This window comes from Catharus ustulatus, chromosome Z (assembly GCF_009819885.2).
Source record: "Catharus ustulatus isolate bCatUst1 chromosome Z, bCatUst1.pri.v2, whole genome shotgun sequence".
In the NCBI taxonomy this organism is placed as follows: domain Eukaryota; kingdom Metazoa; phylum Chordata; class Aves; order Passeriformes; family Turdidae; genus Catharus; species Catharus ustulatus.
Window position 1 is genome coordinate 11,953,246 of NC_046262.2, and position 22,610 is coordinate 11,975,855.

Below are 22,610 nucleotides of genomic sequence, written 5' to 3' on the forward strand. Positions count from 1 at the left end.
AGGTTTTCGTCAAAGTATTGTGCTTCGCTGTACTTGTTTTATACTAACTGGGTCATGGCATTCCTATCCACATAAATAATTACCTTTTGTTTTGCTCTAAAATATGACTTCTACAAATATGTGTTCACTCTTGACAGCTATTCTGTGTTTCTTTGTATTGCTGCAGGTGAAGGTGAACTGAGAATGTTTAAAATGGACAGGCCACACGTTAAAAATCCCCAAGCTTTTTTTTATGCATGACCACCATAATTGTTCTTGATTGAATGTTTGTTTATGCTCTGACAGTGGTTAAGTTTGAAAACTGTGGAAGTTGCAAAACTTAACCTTAATGGAAGCTGCGAGCTTGTTTTAGGCTGCAAGCAGCTTTGCTAATTACTTGGTGCAATAGTTTTGGTTTGTAGATTTGTAACATCTGCAGGCTATCAAGACTAAGATGTGGAAGATGGTCAGTAAGGTGAAAGTGGCACCACTTCAGAGGAATTTTTTTTTTTTAAATATATCCAACTTTTCAGTACAGTTTGTGAGCTTAAGAAGTGTCTGTTGTGTTTTTGCTGCAGCTGTAGGAGAACCAGCAGCAGCAACAGATGTTTAGAATTACATAGGCACTTTCATAGGTAGCACTGTGAATCCATCCCCCGACCTACAAGGACAAACACCAAAATAATATTTTTCCTAGCTGTTGAGAGATTCCAGATTGTTACTGTCTAGCCCTAATTGCTCATGGTAAGCTGGTCTTCATTTGAGTTTAGTGCATTTACAGTTATTCCAACACAATACGTCCAGATGTTGCATGCACTATGCTTTAGGGTTTATTAGTAACTTCTTAAATGTGTTTGAATTGTTTTCCCCAGCTCTATTCTTCATTTGTTTTGTGTGCTATGTCTTTGTGCTCATTTTGCTTCAGAAGTTTAGTTAACCAGAATGTATGTGGAATTGGGAAAGAGGACTACCTTGGCTGATTAGTGATACTGTTTTGCAGGGCTTATTTGTAACGTCTTTGTTTATAATGTTAATAGGAATTGTAACTAAAAAGGATAGGAAGATAATTTTTTTAATGCCATAAAGAAAAAGTCAGGGAATCCTGACACTAACTATGGTCACAAAGTCATGGAGCTCTACTGTTTTAGCATTGCAAGGTTGAATGGTGTGTTTTCAAAAGGCTGATGTAATTCTCAGTTTTGGAACACAAACATTAATTAAAATCAGCTATCAAACATATGAAAAATTTAATCTTTTGAAGTCTCTACACAGTTTCTGTATATATCAGACATGAACACTGCAGTTAAACATTCTTGTGAATGCTCTTGTGTTCAAACTTTTGAAGCAATGTGTTTTTGCAAGATTAGTAATCCTGATTAAAATGTTAAATTCCATTGATTATTTAGGGATTTTGTGTCTTAAATCTCAGCATGCTTTCCTTTAGAGAATATATCTGCCTGTATATATAATGCCTTGTGTAAAATGAACCAAACAGAACAAATTTTCAGTACTGAATTCTATAAAATTACAAAAATAATTACGTTGCCATAGTTGTACAAGTGTGTACAGCAGGACAGTATAACTGAAACTATTTGTATTTCTACACACAGTCACTAAAAACACTGATTAATAATTTTCTACATATTGATCATTAGTCACCTCTTGATCTGTAATCCCTCAGCCTAATAATTTTGGAAAGCATCAGCAAATTTCAGCTATCATTTACAAGGACTGGAAGTCTCAGGACAGTTTAGTTTGTGAAAAATGGTTGTTGAATAGAGGAGATTCTTGTGTTCCCATTGAGAAAGAGGCTACAGCATGTGCTGTCTCTCTTCATCCAGCAGCTGAGACATGTGGGAGTGGATTTGATATGAGAGAGGGAAACTGGATACGTTACAGAGGGCTAGTTGAGAGCCTCTGTGGAGGAATTGCTTCATTGTGTTGAGAGGATGAGGGGAAGTAATATAGTAATTCAGAAAAAAAAGCTTCTTACTCCCTGGAATGCTATAGAGCATCTCTCTTGTATGTGGGAGACATTAAAGTTGAAAAACAGGCAACAAGATGAATATTAGGACAAACAGGATAACTGGTCAATATTAATTCCAACATAAAGGGGTAGTGATGTGGTTTTGAAATGCAGTTCACTGAATCTGTTTATATAGAGTTTTACGTTGGTGTTTATTGTGGGTTACTAAAGAAATGGTATACTGATGTATATGTTTTCTTGGTGTGTATGGAAGAAGTTTGGTGGGATTTAAATTAATTTTCAAAAAAAAAAAGAGGCAAAAATTGCATGTCGTGCAGAAATGCAAGATTAAAAATTGGAAGAGATTACTATATTAAGTATGTTTTGGTTCAGGTTTAATCACTAGACTTATAGTCTGGTTAAGTTCCAGCCTAATAAAAGGTCAAAAAGTCTTTAAAATACAAGTAAAAGTCAGTACACAACTGTGTTTAGGAGCGGGCAGGACTACTAAAAGTTAACATGAGACATTCTAGAAAGTTGAAAAAAACCAAGCTGCTGCTTCCTCCCGAATACCTCTCACAACTGCTTTATTAATGTAGATGAGTATTGCAACCTAAAGTATTTTCGATTTGACAGACCTGGCTTAAATGAACTCTTTGATTTGCTCTTGCTCTTCTATAACATCCCTTAGCTATTTTCTTCCAATTACATGAATTGTATCTAATATCAGCTGCTGCATATGTGCCTGAGTAACACACAAGGGCTATGCTCACTCAAAAGAGCCTTACTTTCTTCATTGGAGTAGAAATTGCATGTGGAGTATGTACTGCAGATGAGAAATAAATGTATGAGCTACTCAAGTAGTTTGGTGTTGTTCTCTGTTTATGTTTGTTTCTCAGTGGTAGTTAGTGTTGTGACTGCTCCACTTCGCAAGGTCTGCACAGTCCCACTTCTCAAGCCTGTCTCCAGGTCCATGAGACCCCTTCCCTCCAGCATGGCACTACATCACACAGCTCAGAGTTGTTGGCAAACCTGCCATGGGTGCGCTCTGTCCCCCTGTCCCAGAGATCAGGGAAGCTGCGTATTACCTACAACCATTTGTTCTCTGCTAATGGCTGGGTCTGAATTTGGACATGGTCTGATTGTGTCAACTGCCTTTCTCTCTTCTCCCAGGAGGAGTTACTACAGGTGCAGAGCATGACTGATACATACCCTGGTAGAAATATGTGTGCTCCTGCTTCTATTGCTTGTACTTTGATTTCTCTTTTTGTGTACTGCGGTGTCACGGCATTGGCATCGCATGGGCAGGAGAGACATCAGTGTCATTGTTTATCAAATTAGAGCAGCAGAGACCAAAGGAATGTGATAGTAGTTACAGATTCAGAAGCTGTCTGCTTATATTTTTTCTCTCTTAAGATTGCTTTATACAGATAAGCAACTTCCAATTGTACAGATAGTACTTTTCACTAAGGTTTTTTTTCTTAAAATGTTTGTAGTTTGTGATGATTTGAGCACCTACTCTAGAAAAACACATTATGCTAATACTGGTTCAGAAGTTGTACTAGGTAATCCCTGTCTCAAACTTCTTCATTTTCCACTTGTTTTGTCAGCATCACTGTTTCTGCTGCCTGATCACTTTATGAATGAAACATACAGATTTCACTAGTGTACACACACATACACACACACACACACACACTCCCCTCTGCTTGCACCCCCCCTTTTCCTTACCTCCACCCACATGCTGCAGCCACTTCTTTGGCTGTCAAATAAATATACAGTAGCTTCATGTTTTCTATTTCTATTTCTTCATGTTACTATTTTAACCTTAAACAGCTTCATCAGGCAGCTGATTAATTAATGTTCATTCTTCATTTCCAATACTGACTTTTCTGAGGTTGAATTACTTTAAATTATTTATATTGTAAATGTGTATGCTTGCCCATACCAGATTCTTAAGTATTAGATTATGTTTTGTCAACGATATCTCCTTTTTTAGTATGTTTTTGAAGTATTTTTGAAAGCATTTATTTCTAGAAAATTACTGTTACTGTATAAAACTGTAGCTCTGCAATAGAAACCAGAAACCTGCCCTCTTGTGGATAAATATGTATGATCTATATGACCTCAGTCACAATATCTTACCTGAATGAGAAGTAAAGGGTATTAATTGATTCTCTTTGTGATTCTCGTTCTTTAAGAATTTTTTTTTACGAATAGTTTATGGACTGATAGCACAGATTCATGTAGTAACAAACAAAAGAAGTACTTTTGTTACAAAATGTAGAAGCTTAAAACTGACTATGAGACAAAGATTCTCAAATTTGTGATTTCAGGTGGGTGTGTTGGTTTAAAAGAAAAGAAAATGTCAGCTCTTCATCTAAATTATTATTTAGCTAATACAGAGTTTTACTGGTTAATTTGCTTATGCAGCTGAAGAAATCAAGATCTTGGTGCTGTGGTTATATCTGGTTATATATGATCTTACTCAACATATAGGAAACTGAAACTGCTTTTTAAAGTACTTTCATGCTAAATACAGATTTCATAATCTAAGCGAAATAAAACAAGGCTATTTAAAGTACTCTTAAGAGAATAGTACTTAGTAGAATGTACTTTAAAAAGAAAAACATAGATATCTAATATCTAATATCTTTAAAATTTAATTTTAATCCACCCTTTTACTTCTTGGAAAATATCAGGTCACTTTTATATATAATAAATTGTTTTAAACCTGAAGATATAATAAGTTAAAGAAAACTCTGGAGAATGAGAAATGAAATATTTAAATGTACATAGGCAATTTCCTATGTACATTCTGAGAGTGCTCTGCTGTGATGGTGGTCTGTCTGTATGTACTCTGCTGCTGAAACTTTCTCTATTACTGCACAAGCAGATTTTTCCTTTGTTTGTTTTTTACTCTTCTCATGCATGCACATGGCAAAGCTGAGGAAACCTGGTATTTTTGTTAGAGACAAGGCAGTTTCTCAACCAAGAGGAATGTTTCTTAAATGCAGAGCTTTTACCTTTATATGATAACTAGTGGTCAGAGTCCTCCATCATTTAATTGATAGTTAAATTTAAATGCTGCAATATCTGAAAAAAATACCATTTGCAATTTGGTTTTATTTCTTATTTTATTTTTACGGGGTAATTCTTTTGTTTTGTTGGCTTAGGTTGTTGTTATTTTTTCCCTTTTATGCTTGTAGTTTCTCTTTGCTGGATGTCAGTATCTTAAATTGTTCCCAACTTACTTTCATCCTCTTTTCCTCCCTTTGCCTTTACAGTAAAGGGCAATGTAGATAATTTAAAAAAAAAAAAAAAAAGTCACATTTGTACTTATTAACCATAGCCTAAACTTTTTAAATATTACAGTAATTTCACGACTATAAGGCGCACCTTATTGACTAAAATTTTGGCCCGAACCCAAAGTGCACCTTATATATGGACAAAGTTCGGAAATTTACCAACCCAGAAGTGTGAGCCACAAGCCACAGGGGGAGCTGGCAGGGCCGTGGCTGCCAGGTGCAGGCAGGCCCGGAGGCCCGTGGCTCCATTTCTGCCGGGTACAGGCGAGCCCGGGGACCAGGGGCGCCGCGGCTGCTGGGTGCTGGGGGGCCCACGGTGCCACGGCAGCCAAGTGGAGGCGGGACCTTGGCCAGCAACTGCGTGGTGGGAGCCGGCAGCGGATCCTCATTGCCAAAAGAAGTGTGCCGTATAGTCTGATGCGCCTCATATATCAGCAAAAGTTTGGAAATTTGCCGACACCCGGAAGTGCACCTTATAATCCGGTGCGCCTTATAGTCGTGAAATTACTGTACATTACTTGCTATGTTGACTTGGCTTTTCTGTATTAGTGTATATGATGAAGATAACTTTTTTGTGTGCTATTCTTTAGGTATGCTGCCATTTCACTGTTTTCCTTTCACTGATGGGTTATTTGTGTTGCTTCCTTTGCACACTGCAGTTCCTTCCTCCCTAAAATGTTTTCTATGGTATCCGTTCGTTCTTGTAAAGAAACAAGAGCATATATACCTATATACTGAATATATGAGACCACATACATTTGTATAGACTGGATTTCTTGTACTCTGTCTGAAGTGCTCCACAACAGTCTAATGCATTGATTAAAAGCCTTACAGTGCAGATCTTTGATTTCCTTCATTCAGGTAATATAACTAACAGCTTCATTTTTTCAGTTAAGGGGTAAAATGTTACACTATTGTTAACAATCACGGAACAAGCCTGGCAATGGAAAATTTTTAGACATTGAAAATTATTATTATTCTTGACTAATAGTGAGCTGCTACAAGAATACTTTTAACTTTTCTTATATTTGGGAATGGAGGTGAGGGAGAAAACGCCAAAAACCTTGTCTGACAGTCAGGCTATTGTTGCACACTCTACAGATGCACCATTTTGAATTGTCAATCTTTGTTCCCCCAACTGCTTGAGATTTTAAAACTTTAAATGAATGAGTTTGTTGATGTTCTCAGTAGCAGCCAATTTGAGTTGTAGTTTCACTGCATCTCCGTCTATGCTTCTGGAATTGAATCCCACCTTGTTTGCCAATTTTATTACAGATGCAATTTTGCCCTCAACACAACAGATGTAGTATTTGGACACAGATTACTATGTGGTTTCTTGGTGTTGTGTTTGTTTCATAAACTAATCTCATCACTTAATCCCCTCAGTCTCTCTTTCCCTCATTTACTCTCATCTGTTTATTCATTTCATCATGCTTACAAAAACTTCAATAATGTCAGTGCTAGACTTCTGGAATTGCCATGCTTAGTCCCCAGCTGGTACAGACAACCACATCCTGTCCCTTCTGTAACATATATACAACCTCCATCTTTAGAGTAGTGGTGTTCTTATCTCTACTAATGTAAAGATGTTTGAGAAATTGGCAGCTCTGATGGTGAAAAACTGTTCTGGTTTTCTTCTTGCTTGCATTTATGTACTCATTTATTGTTGTATTAGCATTGGCTTTCTTCCTTTGTAACCTCCTTTGACCGCCTTAAAGAGAACAGCCACATCGCCTCTTGACCTTTGTTTTGTTAGTTAAACAAACCAATCCCTTTTACTCTTCTCTTACAAAGAAAGTTTACTTTTCCCCTGATCACTGCACTTGCTCCACTCTGAGATCTGGACCTTGACAGGTTCAGGTTTCTGATCATGTATCTGTAGAGAAGGTTTCTAAATTTAACTGTCTGGCTTGGGAGGAATTTTTCCTGTAAAATGTCTATATAATTTTCTTTATTATGGGAGTAATACTTGAACTAGGAATGAACTTGATAGGAGTGGCAGGTTCTGTGTTAACAACTTTCTCATGTGATGAGGAAGTGAAAGTGAATAGAATTGTTTTTCTTATATTTCATTGTTTCTGTACTACATAAAAAGTTCTGATAATACTGTCTGGTTACATGGCCTTTCCTTTGATGCAGTTTTAGTCAGGAGAAATCATCAGACATGGCATTTTTAGAGTAAATACAATTTATGTGTGAAAGGTACTCTTTAGTTTCTAGGCTTTCAGTGAAAACTTTGATTTTAAAAGTATTATCTCCTGGCTTTGTTGCTGCAGACTCATTACAGCACTCTCTGGGAGTATTTTCTTTGATTTTTAAAATTTCTTTTTAAGAATTTCTTGTTTATGAAACAAAACAACCACGGAAATTCTGCATATATTTGTATTCATTCAGGGTAAAAAATCGAGTAGTGCTTGAAGCAGCTTTGAGGGAAGCTTTCTCCTGGATTAAAAAAAACCTTGAAACACAGCAATCCACATAGACTATGTGTCTCTATTCTGTAGTGTTTTCCTTATTCACTAGATTTCTGTATCTACAATGTAGTATAACTTTAATTTTTAAAAATAATTTAGGTCAGAATGAGACTGTGTGCAGGTGCAGCAAAGGAAGTCAACTCACTGTCAGTTCTGTTTAACCTCATGTTAGTATTTATTTCAAAGAATGTGCAGATAGGAAAACTTTGAAAAGGTAATTTCACTGGCTGATGAAAACTTTGAGCGCAAAAAGACTTAAAACATTTGTTTTCCTTGTCTTGGAGTCTATGTGCATTTATAAGCAGTGGTGCTTTATATATTGCTATATGTTGCCATGTTGATGAGGCGTAAGAAAGAATGTTACTAAAAAACATTACTAAGGAAATCGTAAATATGTACAGTAATTTCACAATTATAAGCCGCACCATTTTGACTAAAATTTTGGTCCAAACCCGGAAGTGCGGCTTATAATCAGGTGTCGCTTATATATGGACAAAGAACGAAAAGTTGCTGTTTTAGTTTGGAGGACAGGTGTCTGCTGAGAAAGGCAGGAGCCTCTCTTTGAAATGGAGAATGTAAACCCCCTCCCTCCAAATTATTAGAATTTTGAAATCAAGGGGCTTTCAGGCAAAGATATGGGAATTAGGAATAACAGTTCTTTTCTAGGGAAATTAAAATAGAAATACAGTACTACAAAGAAACAAACTGCAAACCCTGATAAAGTCAGAGTACAACCTGACACCCTGTCAGGCAGGGTGTTGGTAGCAGTCCCATTAAATGGTGGCTGCATCCTCCTGCAGTGACAGATGTGATTCAGTTGAAGCAGTGCTCCTGTAGACGGTGCAGTTTCCCTCCGGAGGTCCAGTGGTGATGTGGAGAAATCCAGTTTTCCTCTGGAGTCCAGTGGAGAAAAGGGCTACCTCAGTGTCCCAAAATCTCTGTTTTTATCTTCGTAAGAAATGTTGGGCTCTTTTCCCTGGCTGGAGCAACTTCCAATGGGATGCAGTAATTTTATCAGTCCCACAGTGGGACTCAATGGCCATGAGCAGAAAATGACTGGCTGGAGGAAGGATGGGTTGTGAAAAGATAAAGAACAATGCCCTGCCTGGTTTCAATGGATGGCCCATTAGCAGAATATCTGCCGTTGAGATAAGGATCACTGCCCCCACCCTCAACAGATGGTGATAGAATAGATACCTTTTATCACACTCTGTATTGTAACCCAAGACAGTTGCTGACACCCGGACTGTGGCTTAAAATCGTGAAATTACTGTAATTCTCAAAAACTACAAGGATCTCGTGGTTTGTGTGTATTTTATACGTAATGCTCAAAAATGTAGGCAAGTAAATAATGTTACAGTATTTCAGTAATTAAGAGAAATGTTTATGTAAAATTCCTTACTATTTCCCAAACTCAACACAGAGGGCCCTGTTACAACAGGTAACCACATATCAAATTCCTTTAATGTATTCGGAAAAATCATGTCAATTTCACTGTATACTAGGGGATTGTACTGTGTGATGTTTGTAAATTTTTTACGGTTTGCAATTGCAGTTTTTGGCTTTTTTTAGCAGTGCAGACTTCCTTACATTTGTGATCTTTTAAATTAGTGAAATCCAAGTGAACTAATTCCTTTTTCTGTAGTCATAGATAAAATGGGCTGTTTTACAGGAAATAAATGATCTAGTTCCGTGGTGGCAAAACTTTGTTTTTCCCCCAGGAGGAGTAATTAGAATTTCTGGTAGTAGTTTGACCAGACAGAGTTAGATATTGAAGCGATATTGTCAAATCAATTTGGAAATAGCTACTACTTTTATAATGTACTCAGATTTTGTATTTTTCAGTACGTTTGCTCCTTTATTTTTGAATCTGTGAATTGCTCATTTTAGTTTTGCTAGTCTCTTTATGAAAATGCCACCTTCTGCAAAACTGGGAAGTAAATGTACCAGATAATTATTTAAAATTATTTAAACTGGTTATGCATTAAATGCTGTCACACTTCAGCATGAACTAACACAAGTTCCATTACCTTTTTATGAGTGAGTATTGTATAACCTGACAAACTGTTTTTTAAAATTGCCTAATCTTGCATCTTTTATTGATGAAGGGGTTGCTTCTGAGACCAGAAGGAAGCTTGCCTTTTAGTTGGCTAATGCCAACTGTTGCTTAAAATGTACTCTGTTGTACCCACTCTTTAAAAAAATTACTTGGTGGCAGCTAAAGTTAGCATTGGTCTGTTTCATTTATGTTAACAAATGTAAAATTTTAAAAAAGTAAATAGAGAGATTTTATTTGGTTTTGTTTTTTGTTTTGTGTTTAGTGCTTGGGAGATGGGAAGTAATGACAGCTGGCACCTGAACTGAAATATCTGTGTAGGCACTACTCTCCCAGAACTTCAGGATGAATGGGGATATGCCTCATGTTCCCATCACTACTCTTGCAGGGATTGCTAGTCTTACAGACCGTAAGTACTCCTCTTTTTCTCATCTTTAGTATGGTGTTTTCTACCTCTTTGGTAAATACCTGCATTTGCAATTTTCTAGAAAGATTTTTATTTTAAATGTTCTTACAGCTAAATCTGTATGAAGTCAGACTTGCCGTTAAATACGTTAGCTTTGTTATTGCTTAAATTGTCAATGTCGATCAAAAAAACCCCATGCATAATTAAGCATAAAGTGAAATGCAGGTTAAAAAAACCCATAAGGAAACCTGAAACAAAATATTGGAATTCATTATTTTTTTTACAATATCATTAAATAACATATCTGGGTACTACAAAAATAAAGAAAAACATATAAATGATGAAGTACTTCTAAAACATGCATCCCATCATCCTCACTGAAAAGACAGAGATACAGGGTTAGACTGATATGCAACCAATCAAGAGAGTTGTAGAAAATATTGAATATACTTGAAACCTAGTTCATTAATTTTGAACTAGTTAATAGGTGCAGAAAATGAGTGCTAGAATAAAAACAAACAGCTGAATCTGAGTCTTTTTACTTTGCTGTTCAGCTTGCAATAGGAGTATGTGAAGCGTGTGTGCTGACTTAAAGTACTCCAGGAAGACAAAATGAAAGGAAAGAAAAATAACTATTTTCAAGCTGATATTGACACAGAAACAAATCATTACAATTTGACTAAGAAATAATTTCTAGTGAAAATTAAGAGGAGGCTTATTATTATATAGCGAGGTCGTAGAACAACCATTGCAGTAAGAACAGTTGGGACAAAGATGTGTTTTGTTTATATAAAGCGTAAGAAAGATTTTGTAGCTCAGTTGTCTGTCTGAGGATAATTGGACTCAGTGGCCTTAGGTGCTTCTTCTCAGCAGGTCTGTTGTTACACTGTTGAAAACTGGAGGCTTTCCAAGAAACACTGGCAGAATATATCCAGCAATTGAATTTAATTGCTCACAGTAAAAAAGGCAGATCTATGAGGAAAAATCCACTTCATGTTCTTCTGGTATATTCTGAAGTATTGAAGTGGAAGATGCCCGTTATGTATTTAAAGGTGTATCTATAATATCAGACCATCAGGATGCAAATAATAAGTTTCTGGCTGGGGGCAGTTTTCCAGAATTAAGCATTTGCAGATAACTGGTGGAAGTCACCGATTGGACTCTGGTGCAAGAGTTCCTTTAAACACTGAACTGTAATGGACAGGACCAGTTGCCCTGTGAAAACATGGATGATATGATGCCTGAAGGCAGTAGAGCAGGCTTGCTAAATTTATGCTACTTTAATCAATATGTTTTGCTGATTTTTCTAATTTTTCCAAGGCACATTCAAGGTAATCTGATGCAAGTACAATAATTTCACGACTATACGGCGCACCCTTTTGACTAAAATTTTCCCCTGAACCCAGAAGTGTGCCTTATAGTCTGGTGCGCCTTATCTGATGGACAAAGTTCAGAAATTTGCCTACCCGGAAGTGAGAGCTGCGAGCTGCGGGGGGAGCTGGCAGGGCCATGGCTGCCAGGTGGAGGTGGGGCGGAGTGGCGGTGGGCACACCCCAGCCCCGTGGAAGCAGGACGGCCCCTCCAGAGGCATGCCCCGGCCCCGTGCAGGTGGGACAGCTCCTCCACAGACACGCCCCGGCCCCGTGGAAGCGGGACGGCCCCTCCAGAGGCATACCCCGGCCCCGTGCAGGCGGGACGGAGGGGTGGAGGGCATGGCCCGGCCCCAGAGAGGTGGCAAGGAGCAGCAGCGGGCATGCCCTGGCCCCACCAGACACAGGCAGGCCCAGGGCCCATGGCTGCCGGGTTGAGGCGGGGCCTTGTCCAGCAACTGCGTGGGGGGAGCTGGGGGCGGAGCCTCACTGCAAATAAAAAGTGCGTCCTATAGTCCGGTGTACCTTATATGATCTACAAAGTTGCAAATTTTGCCAACTCCCCAGGGTTGCACCTTATAGTCCAGTGCACCTTATGGTCGTGAAATTACTGTAATAATGCTAGTGATTTTAATATATTACACACTTTTATCTTAATTGCAATTTATTTCTAAGTACAGCAATGATATGCATTATAAGGGGTAAAAATGCTGAATGGAATCACCCCACTTTTATAATTTGTAAATATGAAAGAACAAAAAATATGTTTCACTTAGACTGGGGTTTTTTTCTGAAGTTGTTTCTAATGGTACAGTTAAAACTTGGATCTCAGGTATGTGATCAGCCTGGTAACTTGCAGTTAGAGTCAGCTCATTTTCCCGAACCAACTGAGGTTCAGGACTCTGAACCTAGCCTCTGAACCTTTACTCTATATCTAGCCTTTTGACCTCTCCTGGCATACCCTGCTCTGGTCTGTGCAGCTCTACAATTGTCTGGTCAGGCTTTCTTATATGTACACTTCTTGCTATGTCTAAAGACCTAAGAATGCCCTAGGAAATTGAACTGTGCTTATAATCTGATTGAAACAGTGTTTTCACTAAATCTTTTCATGAGATTTGCGAGTAAGTTTTTTTGACTGAATTGACATTTTAATGAACACATCAACCAACAATACTGAGCCTGTCTTGAGAGGATGATTTACATAGGAATAAATACAAGAACAGAAGAACAAACTGAGAATTTAATTAGTGTTGGGTTGTTTTTTCGTGGGTTGGGGTTTTTTGGTTTTTTTTAAAAGACCATATGAAGTAGTAACACTGATGAAATATTCAGGTCAGAGTAAAAAACTGAAATACTCAATGTCCTTGCAGTACTGCATGAAGCTACAAAAACTTTGCATTTCATTTTTTTAATCTATGCTTTTGGCTCCATAATAAAGGTATCATAATGTAGTAATGAGCTTAATATTCTGGAATGTTTTGAGAGCCCAGTGTGAGTATGTCTGTGTTTCTTTAATTCAAGAATTAAAAAAAAATGCAGAAGTGCTCCCTGTACTTTAAATCTAGTCATCAGGTTTTGTTTCTTAGTCTCATGAGAGAGTAAGGAAGGGAGTGTCCACATTTGTATGGTTTTTTTCTCATTAAATGATTCTTAAGTTCTTCCTGTTTCCTAATAGTTTTGAACCAGCTGCCTCTTCCATCACCTTTACCTGCTACCACAACAAAAAGCCTGCTTTTCAATGGACGGATAGCTGAAGAGGTGAACTGCCTTCTGGCTTGCAGGGATGAAAATCTGGTTTCACAGCTTGTCCACAGTCTCAATCAGGTGTCAACAGATCACATGTATGTATTTTAAACTTCTACATCAGATCACCATCCTTACTCCCTGAAATCAAAATTAACTGGATTGAGAAGGATATGTAAGAGTATGGAAATTTAGAGTATGCAAGTTTTTCCTTAGGCTTCCTAAGCAAGTGGCTGCAATATAAGGGTCAAATATTTCAAGTCAGACAACATTAATAATTGTGCATCAACCCTTACACGTAGCTGTGGGGGTTATTTTACAGATTTGACACTTAGTCCATTCTTGATAATGTAGAGTGTAGACTTTGTGGTGTTGATTATGCAATACTAATTTGCCTTCAATGTCAGTCACTAATGCACCTAGACAAATTACCCAAAATAAATTTTTTAACACCTGTGTCAATTCTGATTAGGTATTGAACTTAAATAGTCTAACAATTAAGCCATCAGGTATGCTAATGTTTTCTCTTTTTGTTATTTTTTTTTCTCCCTGGTGTCCTTTGAATTGTTTTATGTTGACAACCCTGTTGTTTCCTTATTTCTTTTGTTCGAATGGAAGTAGCTTTTTAAAGTCTTCAAAGCATACAAGAAGTGAGTGCACAGATGCATTTATAGAAAATCCGTTGCATGTCTATGGTTCAGAGGGAATCCTGTGATCTTGAAGATATGCCAATTTCCCCTTTTCAAAATAAAAAGATTTTCAAAGCATTGGGTTGAAACCTGGACGTTATACATTCATACATATGTTATTTTCACTCCTACAGTAATATGGTCTTGATGTTATGCCAAAGCATTCTTTTATAGAGAAGATCGTGATATAAAAATGGGCCTAAGAAGCTTCTTATGATAGTCTTAAACTGACAGCCGCATATATGTAAGAGCATAGTGACAGAAAGTGAGTGTGAGGATGAGGACTTGTAGGAGACATTTCTTCTGCGATTCTTTAAGGAAGAGGGTGAAAAAAAATAGAGGCAGGAAGCAGTGCTTTGCAGACTTGATTTTTCCTATATTTTAACAGTAAATTGTCTTCTTTCATTTTGGTTTTGGTTTTTTTCTTTTGGTTTCTTTGGTTTTTGTTTTTTTTTACTTGACTCATAGTTTCTTATAATTTGAAAATGCATTTGCCTCTTTATTTGCTTACTTCCACAATTCCAGAGAGTTGAAAGATAACCTTGGCAGTGATGATCCAGAAGGAGACATACCAGTCTTGCTGCAGGCTATTCTGGCAAGGAATCCTAATGTTTTCAGGGAGAAAAGCATGCAAAACAGATACGGGGTACAAAGCGGTAAGGATTTTTGCTTATCTATTGATTAATTTTATGTTATTCTATAAATCTAGGGGACTGTTACCACAAATATGTATTGGAACACAACTGTTGTATTTATGCCTTACCTTGTGTTTGATAGTGATTTAAACCTATGCTCCTTAACATCTTCTAAGCGCAATTGTATAGTAAAAAGAAGGAAAATAAAAGCTACCAGGTATTTTTCTAAAAAATGTTTCATTTCAACTCAAACTTCAGTCTCTAGGAAAACTAATTAGATTTTATTTTGAAACACTTTTATTTTGAATTTTTATGTCTAGGTTCATATGTTTGTCTTTGTAAATAGTGGTGGAAGTTGAAAACTTATCTGTTGATCTTATTGAAAATCTGTATGATTATAATGCATCATTGCAGTGAGAGTTCTTAACTGTTTTAGAGTAAGGAATAAGGTTGAATAGGGAATCCTTAACAGCTCCTCCCTGCCATTCCTCATCTTAGCAACTTGTGATGCCCTACAACTCTAAGCTATTTATGCAGTTTGAGAGACTAAAACCTTAGGCATCTTTCCAAAAATGTGAATTATTTCAGTATGTTTTCACATTTATACAAGAACTCAAGTGCACTTCTGCCTGTAAAAGAAAGGAACTTCACACACGCACTTTTAATAAGAATATATGTCTAACTGAAAAATCACCTGTCGTTGAGCCATCCTAGCTTAAGCATGTATGATGCTGTAATACAGTTTAGTTGTACAAGAATATTTATGTAACCTTGAGTTATGATTTTATGAAGTGCATTCTTTGCCATTTGGTAGGAATGCTAAGGATTTATTCATATCACTTTTTTACAAGAAGAAAAATTGTAGTGAGGCTGGGAGTATATGTAAGGAGTCTCATTCTAGTAATGCTTCTACTGAGATGGTGTTTTCTCAGTGCTTTGTAGAAATATGACAACAATGTGGAAAAGTAAAAGAAGGTACTGTAGTGCTAATGGCCACAAACTAATTTCAAATCCATGTTAGACCTGATGTTTGGGGCTTGATCTTATTTCTTTTTCATTACATCATTATCACATACACAGTTATCTGTCTGGAAACTTTGTAAAATCTGTTTTTTTGTTCTTGGGGGGTGTTAAGTTTTGTTTTGGTTTTTTTCCTTTCTTTTTTCTTTTACATTACCTTGACTGGGCCTTCCATGTCTTGCCTCTGCCATCTATAACAGTGATGGAGAAGTGAGAGCTATCAATCATAGATTAAGTTAATTAGGGTATTTTTAAAAATTGCATTAGAAAATTAATTATATGTTTTCTTTTAACCCAGAGACTACCACATCTGTGATTCATTGCATGTTTTAAATTAGGGACAGGATAACAGATATATTTTTAAAGTGCTTAAAAAGAGCGCTCCATACTTTAAGCACAAAATTGAAACTTAGTCTGTATAGTTCATGCTGATGTGGTTACATTATGTTAACTTTCTGTACAGGAATGTTAAAGTTAGTTGTTTGCCTGAAATACTGTACCTAGCTGTGTTGAGAGAGACAGGGAGAGGTGAGGGGACAATGTGCAATGCTGGGTGCTCTTTCCTGCATAAAAAATCCCTTGGATGTTCGCTTCCCTCTATGTGAGGCACCCAGTTTAAACAAATTTTGTAGAAGTTGAGGAGTCCCCATCTGTTGCTCTGGACACTGAAATGTACTCTATATTGAGATATGGAAATACTTGACTTTTTTCAGCACAACACAGGACTTCAACTCTTGTTCAGGGCCAGTATTAGTGTGCTCAAGTACATAGCATGCAGCATTTACCACCAACTGGGAAGTTGTTATGGCTTAGTTCCTGCAAGATTATCACTGTCTCTGCTGGAGAGAGTGGAGGAGAAAAGAGGATGACAGGGCAGGTTTCTGAAACTAATTTTGCATATGTGTTTATTGCAGTAGTTGGTGATAGCACCTGTAGGATTAACAAAAACCTTCCAATAATTTCATATTGGACAAAAAGTCTAACTGTCTAAAATACTTGTACTACTAATAAGCTTCTACCTAAGGCTGTAGATCACTAGCTGTGGCTACCCAAGATACTGTGTGTTCATGAGTTTTGACACTTTTTCAGCTGAAAGACATTAAATTCTGTCACTAAAATAACTTAAAAATCATTTACATTTTTGTGTTTCTATGTCATTTTGTCATGTAATTGTTAGTATATTCGTTATTCCTGTACTGAAGAGAGGAAAAAAAGATTCCTTTAAATTCCGCTTTATAATAATATGAGTCAGAATAGAATAGAATATTTCAGTTGGAGGGGACCTACCATGATCATCTAATCCAGCTGTCTGAAAACTTCAGGGCTGACTGAAAGTTCAGTCAAATTGAGGGCATTGTCCAAATGCTTCTTAAATCAGTTCGTTTCAGGAACATGTGGCTTGCCAGCTGGTTCAACACCTGAACTTCCAACCCATGACTGTGTTACCTGCTAGCTGTGGAAGCCACAGCTGGGATATCGGTTCTGCTTTGCAGTTGAAATATTTCAGCACTTTCTTTGATAACTTTCCCTCTAAGTTTAGTGGAGGTGGAATAGAAGGCTTTTGTCTCTGGGTAGAAAGAGAGCACTAAATATTTTTGGAGCAGTGAGAATGTCTTGCAGCACTCAACCCAGGATGGCTGATTGCTATACTTGCTTCAATAAGTGCAGATAAGTTTTCTGTGCTCTTCTGACTGTGAATCTGCCAAATCTTTTGCTTATTGGCACAACAAGTATTGTACACACCAGCCTGGGGTGCAGAATATATGTCCTGGTTTAAAATGTTTCTCTTTACTAATAGATTTTGACTTAGGAATCTCTAAGGAAGAGATGAAGAAACTACTATCAATATTTGTAACTGAATTAACACAACTTTAGGGAACACGTTTTTTATGTCATGATGTAAAATGGACATCATACAAGGATTCAATAATTTCTAATTTTTTTAACAGCTGTGAGTAGATGATCTTAACGCCAGTAAATTTTGTAATTCATTAAAGGTCATCATCTTATTGTATATAATAAATTCTGAAATGAGATACTTTATTATTGAAAAGGAAATACGTGTAAAGTAATCCTGTTATCTTTTTTTTTAATAGGGATGATGATGTCACAGTTTAATATTTCTCAGAATTCCATGCGTGGTAGTCCTGCATCTTCCAATTATCAACAAACCACTATCTCACATAGCCCTTCCAGGTAATCCTTTCTTTGGGGTGGGAGGAGAGTGAACTACAAGTTCTTCCTACCCTGACTGCCAGTTCTTGTTTGCAAGTGTGTAAGTGGAAGGTGATCAGTGTCAAGACAAAATTGGCATTTGTCTGACAGCAGAGTAAGTGTCTTCATGCACAAAGAAACATCTTTCTGTCAGTGAACCTTGTATTCTAATGATTCATCATGAATTCTCTTCTCTCTTCCCTTAATTTGGCCAAACTTTCTTTCCTGCCTGAGGAGTCCCTCTGCCTCCTGTTCCCCCCGGTTGTCTTCTATCCATGTCAGAGGCTGAGACCAGTGGCAAGAGGGTAGGACAGAATAGGCTGATGTGTTGTAGCTTGTCCCAGTACTGGTTTAGCAGAATGATAGGAAAGAAGATTTGTAAAAGCATGGAATACTACTGTAACAGTTTGCAAAAGGCTTCTTGCAGAAAGATAGGCCGAATAGTTTGACCAATTTTCCAACAGAATCCTCATCAGATTTCTGTTACGTTTTCAAGTGTTTGCAAAGAGCATTTAATTATAATTTAGGCTTTTATTAATAAATTAAAGTACTCTGGACTAGAGGAGAGAGTTCTGCTTGTAGTTTCAACCAGGTACTGGGCTCTAACAGACCCCCACCTTCAGTTGTTAGGTATCATTATTAAAATGAACTAATTTCAGGTTTCAGTTCAAGTTACTGTAACTGACGAATGAAATGTTCTGTTTCTTCACAAGAACCAATACACTTTTTAACTTTTATATCTGAAAGGGATATCTAAAAAGGTTGTTTGAGTTGTGAATATTACAATATTGCAAATTTTTCTTGAAATCCTGACATTAAGTACTTAGTTGTTTCTTTCTATAGAAGTTTACCTTCATGGAGTTCCTGTTTAGAATTGAGGGTTGTGAAAGCTTGTAATGTACTTTCTGGTATATTTATTTGACTACAGTAAATTCATGAATACAAGCCGCACTGAGTATAAGGCGCATCTCTGGGTGTTGGCAAACATTTCATTCTTTGTCCATAAATAAGCCACATCTGAATATAAGCCGCTCTGTCGTTTGCAGCGAGGACCCGCGTGCAACAAAGTTGCCAAATACTAACAGAACCACGGCATGGCGGGGGGTTTACTGGCTCAACTAAGACTGTGCAGGCTCGGCCTGCTAGGGGCTGCTGACGGGGCCAGGTGGCCCAGCTCGGTGGTGCCGCTCGGGGCTGGCCACCGCCTCTGGGTTCACTCGCCCTGGCCCCGCTCCCGCCGTGGCGCTGGCCGGGCACGGAGAGCACGCCCTGCTCATGCCGCGGCACCGGCTGGGCACGGAGCACCCCCTGCTCCCGCCACGGCGGCGGAGGGCGGGGGCAGAGCCCCTCCTCCCCGGGCCGCGGCAATGGTGGCGTGGGCCCCCCCCACCCCCCCCAGGCCGTGGCAATGGTGGCGCGGGGCCCCCCCCGTCCCTCCCCCTAGCTGCGGCAGAGGAGGGAAGAAGAGAGCTCTCCTGCCTGTCTCCCCGCCCCCCGTGCTGCCTGCAGGGAGCCAGGGCAACAGAGTAAGACTTTGTAACAATCACGGAATGCTGGCTTTTACTGGCAGGTGCTTGGCTCGGCGCCCTGGTTGGCACGTCTGGGGTTGTAAATGTCAGAAAATTATTCACATATTAGCCGCCCCTGAGTATTAGCCGCACTTCCGGGTTTCCACCAAAATTTTGGTCAAATTGCTGCGGCTTGTATTCGTATTAATTTTGAGAAGCTCATATAAGAATGAAAGTAATAATGTGCATGTATTATTGTCACAAGTCAATGTTGTTTTTCTGGCTTCCTATCTGTAGAATGAGTCTAGGATAAAGGCTGTGAAAGAGAAAGTTGTATTCAGCGAACTTGAGTCAGATCATACCTAGCTGCCTGTATCCTATATCTTGACAGTGTAATTCTGTTAGATGGAGTTATTTGGAACTTTACTGAAAGTAAAGAAAGAGTAAAGGGCACCTTGTTAATCCTAATGACCAAGTTGATAAAAACTTTTGCTGTCACTTTCATTCATTCTGAGATTAAATTTTGGAAATTGCAGATTTAATTTCCATATGTATTTGTGTCATTGTTTCCTTTCCCTAGGTGGAGGTCTTATGAATGCTTTTTATTATCTTCTGACTCTTAAGTAACATTTGTAGTTAGGAAAGAATGGATCGGTTAAAATACTGCTTTTGAATCACTCAATTGTGTTGGGTTTTTTTTTTTATTTAAAGAAATTTTCATGTTCTGAAGGTATAATTTCCAAAAGAAATAATGAATTTGTCTGTATTTGTTATTCCATATTTTTAATTTTTTTTCAATTTTGTGGTTTTTTAGCCGGTTTGTGCCACCACAGACAAGCTCTGGTAACAGATTTTTGACGCAACAGAACAGTCCAGTGCCTAGTCCATATGCTCCTCAAAGCCCTGCGGGATACATGCCATATTCACATCCTCCAAGTTACACGGCTCATCCTCAAATGCAGCAAGGTAAGTCTGTGATGTTTATTTTATTCTCCTATTTCATGTCAACTTTGTTTTCATGGTTTTCTAATTTCTTATAAAGAGTCACATGCTCAATACAAATCTTTCAGGCAGGTATATTTAAGCTTTGCTTTTTTTGGCTGTAAAGAGTGGTGATATCTACTTAGTTTTAAAAAAATTAAATAGATAAAGAAAAGATAAAGCACATTTGTGTTGCAGTGCTCACCTATTTATATCCGGTTTGCATTGTTGCCCTCTATATGTAACAAGAAAAAATCTGAACAACCCATTAAGTTGCATTTGTTGACTGTGAGCTTCACTTACATGTACTACAGAAGACCTCATTTCTGCCGATGAAAATTAAGTTTTCTTAGCTTTAGATTAACTAAAGTTAACTTTAGAGATTCTTTAGCTTTCCTGGCCCTATTTAATGTCAGATTAATTCTAAGTTGGCTAGAATTATGCTCAAGGTATGCAGTAACTGGCAAAGATGACCTTCAGAACAAATGGATTTTTGTTCTTCCCTTGTCTAAAAACTGAACACATGATCAGTATTAAGGTATCTAGGGCATTTCTTTGTTAGTAAGTAAAAGTCTATTCAATTCTTTTAAATAATTTTTTCTTAAAATAAAACATTATGTTTTATATATATATGCAGCTGTTTTGTATGTAATGATGTATATCTCATGAATACCTTTCAAGTTACTAAGGTAGTGAATTCAAGCTATATAGAAGTAAACAAAGTTTTCTGTAATCAGTGAGGAATAAGAATAGATATGGAGAGAAAATTGGCTAATTTGTACATGGAATTAAGATTCAACATAACTTTGGAAAATCTTAGCTAATGTATTTTTAATCAAGTATTTGTGGCAAGTTGGATTCTTGTTAAGATTCCAGACCTCTTGTATCCAATGTTTTAATATCCAGTGTTAGGATGTTTTCTCTGAATCTTTTTAAGTTCATGACTGTGTGATTGTATCAATATAGTTGCTTACTTTTTTTATATTTCAGCTTCTGTATCCAGTCCCATTGTCACAGCGGGGATGAGGAATCTCCATGAAAATAAAGTTTCAAGTCAATTGTCTGGAAATTCAGCTAATCATCATGCTGATAATTCTAGACATGGCTCAAGTGAAGACTACCTACAGATGGTGCACAGACTCAGCAGTGATGTATGTTACCTAAATCAATTTATTACGATAAAGCAGATATTTACTGTGATAAAGCACGTATGTGTTTAACTGCCTTAGAAGTCAGATATTTTACAATGCTGTTGATGGATAAAACCACTGAAGATAGATTTCTGTTTTAGAGATTAGACACATTTGAAAATGGACAGACTGTGAAAACATAGTACACCCTCACTGGCTGGTGTAATTGGAGAAATGTTAGAGATAAAAAGTAGAAAATATTGTAAACTTGCACTTTTATCCTTTTGTGTACTTTCTTAATGGTGCATATGTGTTACCTGTGTTTTATTTGTAATTGTAACTTTTGAAGTTGATTTTAGAAGCTATGATGCAGAAAACAATTTGAAGAATTTTGACTACAGTTTTGCATCTCTTTTTGAATAATAATTGTAATGTTGCAGCCTCTTCTGCTTTGGAGAAGATCTTTATGAATTATTTTAAAAATTACAAAATTCAAAAACTTAAATTATTTGTATTCATTTTAGGATTTTATTGCTTTAAAAAGGTGTATTGTGTATCTCTGAAATACAAAATCAGCAAGTACATACTTAGAGACTCACTACATATTCACTCAACTTAAGGACAACTTTTGGTAAACTTGAGACCGTTCCTAGAATATAATTCATCATTTGGTGAAGCTCCAAACTAAGAAAATGTAAATGCAGATTTCTGAAAATTTGTCAGCTGTGGTAGAAATTACATTTCTACCCAAAATGTCATATACCTAGTTGGTCTGTTTAGTTAATTTAGTTAAAGTTGTTTTTGCCTGTATCTATGACAATCATAGTTAAAGATCTTCTCCTGACTTGATAAAACATACTTGATAAGAAGTTATTAAGCTTATTTTTCAGTATGGGGATCTTTTTGAGTTTTATTACAAGTCAAAGAAAAGTCTTTGGGATATTCTTTTGGGAAAAATATCAGAATATCAGTTCCATAATTTCAGTGCAGTAGCTAAATTACTGAGTAAGACATCAGTTCAAGTTTACTTAAAATGCATCATATACTCTTTTGATACAGAGTTAATTTATTGTGTTGGTCTGAATATTAAACTCCTTTGACCATGATAATTTCCTCAAATTGAAACAATTC

At 37.2% G+C, this 22,610-nt stretch overlaps 1 protein-coding gene across 3 annotated transcripts in view; it reads left to right on the forward strand.

Moving 5' to 3' along the window:
* Window positions 1–22,610, forward strand: part of NIPBL (NIPBL cohesin loading factor) — a 140,873-nt gene that overhangs the window by 35,460 nt on the left and 82,803 nt on the right. For all 3 annotated transcript variants that reach the window (XM_033085249.2, XM_033085248.2, XM_033085251.2), the window contains exons 2-7: window positions 10,049–10,192; window positions 13,235–13,400; window positions 14,517–14,647; window positions 17,743–17,842; window positions 20,183–20,334; window positions 21,340–21,500. In XM_033085249.2, the coding sequence (XP_032941140.1) occupies window positions 10,129–10,192; window positions 13,235–13,400; window positions 14,517–14,647; window positions 17,743–17,842; window positions 20,183–20,334; window positions 21,340–21,500 (774 nt within the window). In that variant the 5' untranslated portion in view covers window positions 10,049–10,128. The remainder of the gene's footprint in view (window positions 1–10,048; window positions 10,193–13,234; window positions 13,401–14,516; window positions 14,648–17,742; window positions 17,843–20,182; window positions 20,335–21,339; window positions 21,501–22,610) is intronic.